Source organism: Mirounga leonina, unplaced genomic scaffold (assembly GCF_011800145.1).
Source record: "Mirounga leonina isolate KUSES-001 unplaced genomic scaffold, KU_Mleo_1.0 Mir_175, whole genome shotgun sequence".
NCBI lineage: Eukaryota > Metazoa > Chordata > Mammalia > Carnivora > Phocidae > Mirounga > Mirounga leonina.
The window spans coordinates 33,780,770-33,793,974 of NW_023270453.1; the positions used below are offsets into that span (position 1 = coordinate 33,780,770).

The 13,205-nt window shown below is 55.2% G+C and overlaps 1 protein-coding gene across 1 annotated transcript in view; it reads right to left on the reverse strand.

The window, feature by feature from the left end:
- Positions 1–13,205, reverse strand: part of ABCC6 (ATP binding cassette subfamily C member 6) — a 46,960-nt gene that overhangs the window by 14,643 nt on the left and 19,112 nt on the right. Inside the window, exons 11-20 of the mRNA XM_035022350.1 lie at positions 11,321–11,413; positions 9,641–9,844; positions 8,361–8,507; positions 7,623–7,710; positions 7,168–7,243; positions 5,663–5,789; positions 5,313–5,489; positions 3,050–3,217; positions 2,431–2,605; positions 858–933 (exon numbers count right to left, since the gene is read on the reverse strand). Coding sequence (XP_034878241.1) covers positions 858–933; positions 2,431–2,605; positions 3,050–3,217; positions 5,313–5,489; positions 5,663–5,789; positions 7,168–7,243; positions 7,623–7,710; positions 8,361–8,507; positions 9,641–9,844; positions 11,321–11,413 — 1,331 coding nt within the window. The remainder of the gene's footprint in view (positions 1–857; positions 934–2,430; positions 2,606–3,049; positions 3,218–5,312; positions 5,490–5,662; positions 5,790–7,167; positions 7,244–7,622; positions 7,711–8,360; positions 8,508–9,640; positions 9,845–11,320; positions 11,414–13,205) is intronic.

Sequence of the window (13,205 nt, forward strand, 5' to 3'; positions counted from 1 at the left end):
ATCTATCTATCTATCTATCTATCTATCTATCTATCTATCTATCTATCTATCTATCCGATCTTACGTAGGATTATCGTGCACTGGGAAGACAAGCAGGCTTGTCCAGTGTGTGACCCAGATGTGCTCGGGGTGGCTAGCTGGCATGGAGAGAAACTCTGCCCAGCCTCTACTTTCCCCCAGGGACCAAGGCCCCTCAAGATCCCCCTGGAGTCCCCTGACAACCAGCACTTAAGTTCACACTGCCTGGCACCCAGGGGTCCATTGTTCTGTTTTACAAAATCACTTCCCATAAAAAGGGAGAGCTCCAGGTGGCTGGGTTCCTCTGCCGCGGACAGTCCACAATGAGTCCAGCTATGGCCTGGCTGGAGGGGGCTGCAGAAAAGGGGACAGCAGGCCTTGTGGTGAACCCCCACCTGTGTTCTGTTCTGGCCTGTGCCAAGTGACCCCTATGAGTGTAGACTCAAGCCCTTGGTGCAACAAGCCTGTCAAAGCATGAGGAACAACAGGGCCAGACAGGTCCTTAACAACTATGGTGAGGATCTTTCTTTGGAGTCAGTCCTGCTCCCCTATGGCAATGAGACCACCTGACAAACTGTAAGGCATTCGTCATATTTGTGGGCACATTGGTCATTCTATGAACTGGCCACTTGGGGACTTGATCATTTCGGCCAATTGATTATCAAATAGTTGAGGTGAAGTATCCCGCAGCTGAGCACCGTGGCGGGCACTCAGCAGGTGTGGGGTCCAAAGTAGTTTGGGCCGCCCTTACGTGCCTGAGATGCAGCGGGTGACCCGGATACCCTGCCACACGGCCTCAGCCCGTGCCCTCCCTGTGCTCAGCACCACAGCGGACTCACCTCTTGGGTCCACCCGCGGGCCTCCCGCGTCCAGCTGAGCCTCTGGGGTCCTTGGCCTCGGTCGTGAGTTCTGTCTCTGCAAGGTCAAAGGAGTTCTGTCACGTGATGGGGGTGAGTACTTGGGGTCCGGACGCTGGCTTTGACACCTGCTGGCTATATGACTTTAACTTGTGTGAGCACCTGTTTCCTTCCATCTGGCTCCTGCAACCGCTCTCCATCCTCCCTGGGTTCTTCCGAGAACATTATTCCTTCAGTCACTCATTCATTCATTCATTCACTCAGCAAACACTATGGCACACCTGCTACGAACTTGGGGCTGGAAAGCAGGAGCAAATACCGTGCATGGCGTGACAGCCTTGCCCCAGCAGTTCCTTGTGCCTGGAGTGTTCTTTTCTAGTAACTGCCAGCCAACCCCAGGAGTCACTTCCCTGAGGAAGGACCCTTCCTCTGACCGTCCCCCAGGCCAGACGGGTTCCATCTCCAAATTCCACTGTGGGTGGGTGACACTGTGAGTCAACACTTCGGATTTTTACCAAGGTGAGCCACTGCTCAACAGATGTTTGTAGCCAAGGCAGAGCCTGGGGCTGGCGGCCCCTGATTGTGTGTCCTTGCTTTGTCATGGTGGCGGGGAGTCGGGGGGCAGCATCCAGCCTACTCATGGAAAAGCACATGCTCTGGAGTCAAGCTGCTCGGGTTCAAATCCCAGCACTACCACTTAGAAGCCATGTAAGCTTGGGCTAGTTCCTTCACTTCTGCGCCTCGGTTTTCTCATCTGTGAAATGGAGGGAAAGACAGCCCTGACCTCACAGAGGCATTGTGATGATTAAATGAGCTCACGCATGGGAGGACCACTCACTGTGGGTGGGCTTGCATCGACGGCTTCACTTCTAATGCGTGGTCATTTTTCCAGCACGCATTGTGTTTTCTGGTTATTGGAAGCCCTAGCTACGGGGCGTCTGGGTGGCTCAGTTGGTGAAGCATCTGCCTTCGGCTCAGGTCATGATCTTAGGGTCGTGGGATCGAGTCCTGCTTTGGGCTCCTTGCTCAGCAGGGAGCCTGCTTCTCCCTCTGCTTATGCTCTCTCTCTCTCTCTCTGACAAATAAATACAATCTTAAAAAAAAAAAAAAAAAAAGAAGAAGCCCCAGCTAGCGTGTCGTGGGCTTTCTGGCCTCGAGCCACCAAGTGACCACCTTGCTCAGTCTCTGTAGCAGTTAGGAACCCAGACATCAGATTTGAACAACCCCAAAGCTCTAATCTTGTGACCTCAGGAAATCTGTCTTTGCCCAGTTTGCCCGTTAGTAGGGCAGCAAAGACTGCACGTGCCTCCGAGGGCCGTTGTGCAGATCTAATGAAATAATGTACGTAAAAGACCTTAGCGCCGTTCACACAAGGTGGCACTGGCTCTAACTGAGGGGATGTGTGACCTCTTCAGAGGGCCATCTGCTTCCAGGCCTGGGCCCCCACGAACGCTGTGGCCAAGGGCATTCCAGTCACGCCAATGGGGTCCTTGGAGCCTTCTCCCCAAGGGTGGCGGGAGCCAGGCACACACAGCCGGCCAAGACCGGCCAGTACCTCCATCTCCGCTGTCTTCTGGATGTCCAGCTGCATCCAGAAGGCCCACCAGAGCCCCTTTCCTGTGCAGGAGCTCCTGGTAGGGACCCATCTCTGCGATGGCTCCATCTTCCAGCACCACGATCCAATCAGCCTGGGGCAGGACGTGCAGCGCGTGGGTCACGAGAATCCGCGTCTGGGCGGGGAAGGGGTAGAAATTACACTCCTGTGTTTGACCCAGTCTTCCAGGGAGAGCTGGGGGGAAGGGGCAGGCAGTGTCCTGGGGCTCAGTGTGGGGCAGCTCCCCTTCTTGTACTCCTGCCCTCTCTCTCTCTCTCTCAGCAGAGCAATAGAGGGTCTCCTTCGAACGGTGTCCCGAAACAAGAAGACACAGGCTTCCCGTGAACCCGGCCAGTGACCTGAGGCTGAGCTGGAATAGTCAAACCACGGGCCCCAAAGCAAGAATGAACGTTGTAAGCCACTGAGATTGGGGGTTGTTTGTCATACAGCATTGTCAGAGCCAAAGCTGACCATTGTAGGGGAAAATGAGACCTGGAGGAGAGCGCTGGGGAGACAGACAGGGGTCAGGACGTTCCCCTGCCTTTGCCCTGTGAACACTGACACGTTCTCCCGAACTTACCGTTCCGTGGAGCAGCCCGCTGGGCCCAATGACCTGGTTGAAGACGTGCTGGCCAACGTGGGCATCCAGGGCTGCCAGGGGGTCGTCGAGCAGGTACACGGCAGCCTTCCTGTACACGGCCCGGGCCAGGCTCAGCCGCTGCTTCTGGCCCCCGGAGAGGTTCATGCCCTGTGGCCACAGGAGAGGGACAGGGGCCTGGTGCACACCTGCTCATCAGAGTGAGGGCCAGCTCACTGTGCTTGTCCTCTGGGGCCAACTTCCAGCTTCAAACACTCGCAATCCAGCGGCCCCCTCAGCCTCCACTCAGCCTCGCTTCCTGGAGGAGAGGTCCGCATACTCTGCACCTACGTTCTCTCCTCCCTCCCACTTCTCCCTTGAGTCTGGCTTGCGTTCTCTTTTCCCCACCGTATGGTCCTGCCTTCCTCAGGGATACCAGTCATCTCCCTGTTGTCCAACCCAGTCCTTATTTTCATTCATTCATTCATTCATTCATTCATTCATTCATTCATTCATTCAATCATTCCACTCCCATTTTCCACATGGCTACTGTACACCCAGTGTTCTAGGCTCTGGGGATACAGCAATGAACAAGACCCAGTCCCTGCTCTCATGCATCTTACACTCTAACGAGGGTGGGGTGGGAGACACATCATCAATAAACAAACAAGTAAAATATATCACCTGTGGGAAGGTGTTATATGCTATGAAGAATAATGAAGTAGAATTAGAGCGTATGCTGAACAGGCATGAGCAGGGTTGCATGCGGGGTAAGGTGGTCAGGTAAGCCCTCTCCACTAAGGGGACATTTGAGTTGAGACCTCACAGAAGTGAGGGATGAGCCATGTGGACCCCTGGGAAAGAGTTTTACAAGCAGCGAGAAAAGCAGGTGCAAAGGCCCTGAGGTAGGAAACGTACTTTGGGTGTTTAATGAATATCATAGAGATCCATGTGGCTGGAGTGAAACAGAAAAGGGGGAGCAATGATAGGAGGTGGGGTCAGAGAGATAAGTGGGGCCAGACCTTGAGAAGCCTTGTTGCCAATTGTCAGGACTTTGGCTTTGACTCTGAGGGAGATGGGAAGACCTTGGAAGATTCCAAGCAGAGGAAGCATGTGGTCTGCCCTACGTTTGAACAGAATCCCTTTAGCTGCTGCACCAGGATTAGCCTATGTGGTGTGAAGATAGAAACAAGCAGGGCAGCCATGTAGGGGAGAATTGATGACGGACGATACCAGAACACTCTGGGTCTGCTCTGAAGGTGGACCCAACAGGATTCGCCAAGGGATCAGATGTATGGGTGTAGGAAAAAAAGGAAAATCAAGGATGACACCATGGTTTGGGATCTGAGCTCTGAAGGGATGGAGCTCTGGTCACTGTGAATGGGGGTGGGTGGGCAGTTCCTGGGGGAGCAAAGGTTTGGTTTAGGAGGTGACAGTAGGACAGAAGTGAAGGGCAACAGGCACTCCTTCCTTCTGCAACACCCTCCCTTGGCCTCCAGGATGCCCTGTCCTCCTCCATGGACACTCCTCAGCCATACAGAGGCACCTCCAGACCCTCTCCCGGGTCCTCTCCTCTTCTCGCCAGGAAACCCACTCATTCCCTTAATAGTAGCTCCTACCTTTTCACTCTCCACTCCCTAATCCAGGGCGGGGCAAACTTTTTCTGTAAGGGGCCAGACAGTAACTATTTTAACCCCAGTTCCATGACAACTGCTCATCTCTGCCCATCACGCAAAGCCGCCACGCACTGCCAGTAAATGAACGGCCGTGTCCGTGTCCCCATAAGACTTCATTCACAAAAACACACAGTGGACTGGACTTGAACCTGGGGGTCATAGTTTACTGACCCCTGCCCAATCCGTAGCTCCAGATGCATAAATCCTGTCTATTGGATATCTCTGCCCCAGACCCTTTGGTGAGGCCCAGAGAGGGGAAGCTATTTGACCAATGTCACCCAGAAAAGCAGGGCAGGGCAGGATGGGAGCCCAGGTCTCCTGATGCCCTGTTGCTGAAAGCCGCCTTCCACCAATCCCTACCACGCCTCTGCTTTTGTTTCTATTTGCAATCGTTCGCTCATTAGCCTCTGCTGATTGAACTCTTCCTATGTGTTTGGCCCTGAGCGAGACCCTCTGTCTGCCCCATTTCCCAGCTCCCCTGTCTCCTCTTTGTCCCTCCCTCCACACGGCCCCACAGGTCAGGGAGACACATGGTCCTGAGCGCCCAGCTCCAATGCCTCCCTGTGGCACGCGGGCCCCGGGACCCTCACCTGCTCCCCAATTTTGGTGTGGACCCCTGCAGGGAAGCTGCTCACGTCTGGCCACAGGGCGCAGGCCTCCAGGACCCTCTCTAGCCACAGCGGGTCCAGCTTCTGCCTGAAGCACACACTCTCTACCACAGACGTGTTCTGGACCCAGGCCTCCTGGGGCACGTAAGCCACGGAACCCTAAAATGCAAACTCACTTGGCCATTAAAAAGCTGATAGGGATGGAGGTAGGAGCGATTTTGGAGAAGAAGCAGAAGCGGGGAGGCAGGGGACAGGAGTGGGGGGGAAGGGGGGAGAGGGAGGGCTTTTAGAATGGGAGACATTCTAGCAGACAGGCAGGGGGGCAGCCTCACCTTGATGCTCACCGATCCCTCCACTTTTGACAGCTCCCCAAGGAGGGCAGACAGCAGGGCGGACTTCCCTGCCCCCACAGCACCGACAACAGCCAGCAGACGACCCTGGGGCACAGTGAGGTTGATCCTGGCAACACAGGAGGGGAGACATGTCCCTGGGGCCCAGCCTGAGTCTGTGCAGGACGGAACCTCGGACGGAGCTGGCCTTTCCCGTTGGCAACTCATCCGGAGATCCTTCGCTCTCCCAGTCCGTCCGGCGACTCAAGCGGCCTTCTTGCCCCAAGCACGCGCACGTGCACGCACACAAGCACACACGTATAAGGCACACACGCATGCAGCTTCCCACACAGACCACACACATATGCAAACACGAACACACGCACGGACACATATGCGTGCGTACATTTACAAAGACACACAAGCACACCTGTTCTAACTCACACACATGCACACATGCTCACACCTGTATGTGCACACACACCTGCTTGCACCTATGAACACTTGCACACACACACACACACACTCTCTCTCTCTGTTGTCGCAGGAGGGTTTACCAGCCTTGCTCTCGTCTAGGTTACTGCACTAAGCTGCTCACCACTTGCCCTCTGCCCCTGCCCGTGGGCCGTAGCCCATCCTCCACCCTGTGGCCACAGGGACCTGTTAAAACCCAAGGGGGATCATGAGGCTCCCTTGGCTCAAGCCCTCCACTGCTCCCCATTTCACTCAGGAGAAAAGGTAATGTCCCAGCAGTTCATGAAGGACGCCCAACCTCCTACTGCTCCGTCCCTTAGCTGCTCTGCCTCGGCCACATTGACCTCCTATTTCTCAAAGGCCGCAGGCCAGTGGTTCTCAAGCAGGAGGGATTATGCTCCCCCCAAGTGTCATTTGTCACACCTGGTGGGGGGTTGCTGCTAGAAGCTGGTGGGTAGATACTGGAGGTTCTACTAAACATCCTGCAAGGCACAGGACAGCCCCTACAACAAAAAAATCTCCAGCCTTAAGTGTCAACAGTGCTGAGCCAGATAAACCTTGGTCTAGGCACATTCCTGCCTCAGGACCTTTGTACTTGCTATTTCCACCGCCTACAAAGCTCTTCTCCCAGACACCTGCAAGCCTCATTCCTTCCCTTTATCATCACCTTACTACTCATGCCTCTCCCTCGACATCACTCCCTTACCCCGATTTCTCATTTGTGTGCCCCCATCAGAAGGTCAACCCCAAGAGAGCAGTGCCCATGTTTGTTTTCTTCACTCTGTCCCCTGGGCCTCCAGATGGGGTCTGAGCTTCCCATCTCCAGGAGTTCTCCATCTCTAGGAGTCTTGTTCTTCCATCTCCAGGAGTCTTGCTTCCCCCAAACTCTGCCCGGGGCTGGTCCTATCAGTCTCCCTGTCAGCCCCAGGGCAGACTAACCCACCCTCCAGTGCCCAGCTGTTGGAAGCTGCTGGAGCCTCTCGCATCTTCCTCCTGCTGACGGGAGGGGAGTGAGCAGGGAGGCCGTGCCGTACCTGTGCAGGCAGGGTGTGCTCCCCCGGGACCAAGCGAAGGTGCCGTCGTGAACGCTGATGCAGGTCTCCCCAGCAGCTGCGGGGCGGAATGGGGAAACCAATCGTGCTTGGTGAGTCTCATCACACAACGGTGCCCGTAACCTCTCCGATTTCATTTTCTAGCTCGAGGAACACATGGCCATGCTTGTCTCCCTGGCCTTTCCGCACGAGGACAAGGACCTGGTCCGCCCAGAGTGGCACATAGTAGGTGCTCACGAGTCACTGCTGAATGACCGGGGAGAAAGCAGCATCACCGCCCGTTTCCGTGGTACACGGCTGCCGGCCTCGTCTGCACGGGCCATCCTGGCACCAGCAGCCTGCCCCAGCTGGGACCCTGGCATTTGGTTGGGGGGCTGCAGGGGCGCTGCCGGTCCCGTCATCCCTCCCGCACGCCTCCTGCCGAACTCTGCACTCACAGCATCTGGAGGGACTTGAGTCCACAGCCCCAGGGTCCACTTCTTCCAGGCAGAGGAAGGCGGCCAGACGGTCAAAGGATACCCGGGCCTGGGGAAACCAAAGCCCCAGGTCACTGATGCCCAAAGAGCAAAAAAAAGAACTCAGGCTTCGGGTGTCTGGTGCCTCAGGATGTGGAAAATCTTCCGGTCTCCCAAGCTCGATGCATTTGCCAGGCATTAGCACAAAGCTTTCTGGGTCACATGAAACAGTGCGCACGGAGGTGGGGACCATGAGGGAGACAATGACCTCCCAGCCCCTCTCCGCCTCATTAGCATAACAGGGACAATCGGGCTGCCATCCTGCAGATGAGACCCAGGAGGAGGATGGCGGCTTTTCCAAAGGAGTCATAGACCATTATCAGAAATGATTCCAAACTTCGTCCACCTAGGGCGGCCGTTTAAATGGGGATGCGTCAGCAAGGCAACTTGCTCTCAACTCCGTCACGGCTCAGTGTGAGTGGGGACAGCAAGGGGAGAGAATCCACATAAAAATGCTGGGTATGGAAAGCGAACGGGCAGACTGGCACGACACTGGGTCCTCTGCCCCTCCCTGCTTCCCTGCTCTGTCTCCCTGCCTCTTCCTCCCTCCCCTGTCCGGCCTCCTGCTCTGTGGGCAGCCTGGGGCTGCATGGAGTCGGGTCTTCCCGCTACACCCCTGCAAGGCTGCCCCCAGGGGGCCTCCCCGCCCCGCTGCCTCACCTGGACCACGGCGTTGATGGAGAAGGGCAGGAAAACCTGAGCCTTGTTGAGGATGGTGAGGACTGTGAGGGTCACAAAAGCTTTCTCAGCATCCATGGTGTTCTCCTCGGCCGTGAGTGTATGGACAGCAAACAGAACCAGCGCGACCTGGGGCGGGGCACACGGGCGGTGACAATGAGCTGGAATGTTCTCCTCCATCCACCCCTCACCCCAAATTCTGCGAAGCCCCCTGGCCTCGCTCCTAGTTCATGCAGCTGTGTAAGTGTTTCTTAAAGAATACGAGTGTTTTGGTGAAGGGAGCTGCGTGTGCGGCCCCCGTTCTAGGACCAGCAACTGTTGGTCCCAGGCATCCAGGGACACCATGGCGTTTGATCTTGGTAGGATGTGGAAGGTTCTAGACGTGGGTGGGACTTGGGGTTCTAGAATGCCTTGGAGATGACCCCGGAGTTGCGGACATCAGTAGCACTCAAGGGGAGGGCCCTGGACAGTGGTGGCGTCTGCAGTTCCGGATGTCACTGGGTGATGTCAGTTCTAGGTGTTGGCGGTGTTTCGGTTCTAGGTGTCACTTGGTGATGACGCGTGGTCCTTTGGTGTGATGGTGACTCAGCGATCCTGCCGGGGAGCTCTCACGGTTCTGAGTGTTGATTGTGGCAGCGACATCAGATGCCCGCCCCCGGGGTGGCAGGTTCTAATCCTTCTGGAAATACTGATTAAGGCCCGCCTGCCACCAGCCTTGAATATCTTATGAGGAGTTTGGATTATTTATTTATTCATGCAGCAGTGAGTCACTGCAGATTTGTCAGCAACAGCGTGACTGGAGTCAGAGCCGTGCCTTTAGGAAGGCTGATCGGGCAGCAGTTTGTGAAATGAACTGGAGAATGGGACAGGCCCCGTGCCCCCTGTGGGGCTGCTGCACCCGTGTGACAGCCGGCGTCAGTGTGGACGTGGGGTTCTCCCTCTGCAGCTTCCCGCCCCTGTGGCCTCGTCCCCGTGCCAGACGCCTGGAACCTTCTACAGGAGAAAGACGGACCTTATTAGCCACCGCCGCCTTCGGGGGCATTGTCTAAGTGGTTGGCTAACTCCGCACAAAGCAAGCATCCCTGACAGAGGGAAGGATCTAGGAGAGGTACATTTTGATGGATGGGGTGGTCTGCAAAGAAAAGCTCCAGGATCTGGCCGGGGGCGGCGGGTCGGGGCGGCAGGGGGCTCCGCCTACCTCATCCCCCCCGAGCATTCCCTCCCTTAGTCTATGCTCTACCGAGAGACCAGGGTGACCTCACCAGAAACGTGGACACTTGGAAGGACACCAGAGACACAGAGAAGAGGAGGTTGGAGGTCCTCAAGGCGCCCAGCTCCTGGCCCCGGATGCGCAGGATTCTTTCTAGAAAGGCTCCCTCCCAGCCATGGGACTTGATGGTCTTCATATTCCTGATGATGCAGCTGGTGAGCCGCGCCCGAGAATCCTTCTGCCCCATGTGCTCTTCCTAGGACCAGAGGGAAGAAGAGGGCAGAGGTCAGGGAAATGTCAAGAATTCTCCTTCTGCAAAACCATCACACCCCACCTTCAGCAAATGCGGTTGATTCTTCCTGCACACCAGGACCCAAGCTGTCTGCCTCTCAGCATCGCTGTCCCCACTGTCCTGGCCCAAATCACTGTCATCTTGCCCCTGGACCACAGGGTGCCTCCTCCCCCTGTCCCCGTGCTTCTGCCGTGGGTGACAGATGATGCGCCATCACAGAGGGAAGCTCCCAAAGACCAGGAAAGGGGTGGAAAAGGCAGAGCCCTGAATCAGCCTGGGTGTGGTGACATCTGGAAGGCTTCCTGGAGGAGGGAGTGACGCATGAGCTATGAGGAGGAGGAGGTGCTGAGCACATAAAGAATGGGTGGATGAGGTGGATGGGGAAGATGGAGGGGACAGCATGACCCAGAGGACAGGCAGTGTGGTCCGGGAGGGTGTGGGGTTTGGGGGAGGTGGGCTGGACCGTAGTGGGACTTGGAGGTCAGGCAGAGGAGTTGGGGCTGTGTTTCCCTGTGTCTCACCAAGGAGGTGCATCATCACAGGGGCCGGTGTGGAGAAGGTCTTAGAGGAGGCCAGACAGGAGGCTGGAGCAACAGTGTATGTGAGACCGACCTTCCTCCTCCTGACCTCCCTCCCGCCCTCCCTCCTTCCCTCCTTCTAAGCGCCAGGCGTCATTCTAGGAGCTGAGATTGCATCAGTGCCTATTTCTTCCTGCAGCGAAGGTTCCAGTCGCAAGAAAGAGAGACAGCAGCCAGAAGAGCCAGGCACAAAGTGACAAGTGCTATGGAAGCAGACATCACAGGCCAAGTTGATGAGCAGCTGGGTGTGAAGGGGAGGGACACGTTGCTACGGTAATCGGGGGCCAGTGAGGGGTGGGGGTGGGGGAGACTGGGACGTCTTGCGGGAGGGCAGTCCAGGCAGAGGGAACCAGAGGAGTAAAGGCCCTGAGTGGAGCTTGAGGATCAGGGGGAGGGCAGTGGGGGGGTGGAGTGAGCCGGGGCAGAGGGCCAGGAGGTGAGGCCAGATCCCAGCTGGCCTGCTGGCCACCTCAGCATCTTGGCTTTGACTCTGAAGGAGATGGGAGCCATTGGGGTTCTGAGCTGAGAGGGGTGTGTGAAGAGGCCCGGGAAGGGACGAGGGCAGAAGCAGAGACCCAGGGAGCGTGAGACAGGGGCAACGCTCTGGATGCATCTGCTGATGGATGGCATGTGAGAAAAAGAGGCATCAAAGCTGGCTCGTGGCCTGAATGCTGGAGGGGTGCATCAAGTACCCGAGATGGGGGTACTGGGTGGAAGGCGAAGGTCTGAGTGACGGGAAGGCTCACGCCACCGTGCCCCCTCCCCTCCTCACCTCCCTGCACCTCGCCAATGCCAGTCCCATGACCTGCAGGCTCCCCTTCCCACTTCCTGCCCAGCGTGGCCCTTCTCCCAAATAGCACACCTGATGCTGTTTCCTCTTCTTGGTGATGAAGAAATTCAGAGGGAGGAGGCTCATGAAGACAGCGATGGCAGTGAGGGCAGAGGGTCCTAGAAGCTGGAGACAGAGCAGGTGGGATGCCACAGGACATGTCCAAGAGTGCAGCTGACAACCCCAAGGGATTTGGTCAGACTTGGGTCCTAAGGCAAGGGACGCCAGGAAGCTGATGAGAGCAGTCAATGGACACCTGCTGAGGATGGAGTCCTTCTCTGTCATGGAGGGGAACAATGCACTAGTCGTACTGGAGTTATATGCAAGCAGGTCATGCTTCTAGACAGGACAGTGCAAGGGTGCATGTCTGGCCAGAACGGTGAAGTCGGATCTGCAGAATCAGGGTCTGAGTTCAAATCCTGGCCCTGGCGCTTACTGGTGTGGCCTTGGGCAAGTTACTTACCCTCCCTAAGCTGCAGTGTCCTCATCTGTGAAAGGGAAATCAAGCGTTGCCCATCACATATACTAAGTGCCCATGTCATACAATCAATTATTATCCGAGTCTTCATTTTACCCCTGACAAGGTTGCCAGATTTAGCAGGAAAATAACCCAAAAAACCCACAACATAGGATACCTAGTTCAGTTTGAATTTCAGATGAAACAGCAAATGTCTTCTTAATATAAGTATATCCCATGCTATATTTGGGAAATTACATTTATATTATATTAGATATATAATTTATTTATATTTATTATATCATAATATATATTTATATTTATATTATAATTATTATACCCCATGCTATATTTGGGAAATTAGTATAAGTATATCCCATGCTATATTTGGGAATAAAGAAATTATTCAGTTTCTCTGAAATTCGTATTTAACTGGACGTCCTGTGTTTTGTCTGGCAGCCCTAACCCCCCACCAGCTTCATGACTTTGGGACAGTTATGTTCCCTCTTGGCTTTTGTTTCTCTATCTGGAAAATGTGGGGGTGGGGGGTAGGGTAAATGATTTCTAAGAGGTTGTGACTGAAATTCCACTCAAGGTCATCTGCATCCAGTTTCTAGAGAAACCCCACCGCTCTTCAGACCATGGCCCTCAGTTTCCCCTCTCAGCCTATAAGGACTCTATTTCTGTAATCTCCTTAACAACCGAGCAAGCCAGTTTCATTTATGCAACAATCGTGCCACCCAGTGGCCAAGTTTCGGAGAAGTGCCCAGAAGGCAAACACCAGCCCCCAGCCAGGGTTGGGAAAATAATCCAAGGAGGGTGAGGGTAAGGTGAAACTTTCTCTGGCAAAAATAGTATCACTTGGAAAACATGTTACAGTTGCTAACTGTGGCAACTTTGATGTCCATCCTCCCACTTAGCCAGATTTCAGGGTGACCCACTGATGTTAGGGGACCATCTGCTGAAAGGCCAGGGAAGTGATGGGTGTGTCTTCTGCAGATTTGCTGGGGGAGAGGGGGGAGGGTCTTGCGCTCATATGCTCTGCATTTTCCTGTCTTTCCTTGCCCTCTCTCTTCCTAACTATAACATCTAACATTTATTTATTTATTTATTTGGGGAGAGAGAGAGAGAGAGAGAAAGAGGGAGAGAGAGCACATGCTTGAGAGGGGGGAGGGGCAGAAGGAGAGAATCTTCACTGAGGCTCCCTGCTCAGCACGGAGTCCGACGTGGGGCTTGATCTCACGACCCATGAGATCATGACCTGAGCCAAAACCACGAGTCGGATGCTCAGCCAACTGAGCCAGCCAGGCACCCCTCACATCTAACATTTATGTACTGCAGGTCAGGAACTGTTTGAAGCGATGCTGGGCCCTGGACACAAGGTAGCAAGTCGGAGAGGGTCCTGGCCCCATGCCCCATGGGGTCGGGTCGGGACAGTAGGAGGAGATGCGGTACAGTCAC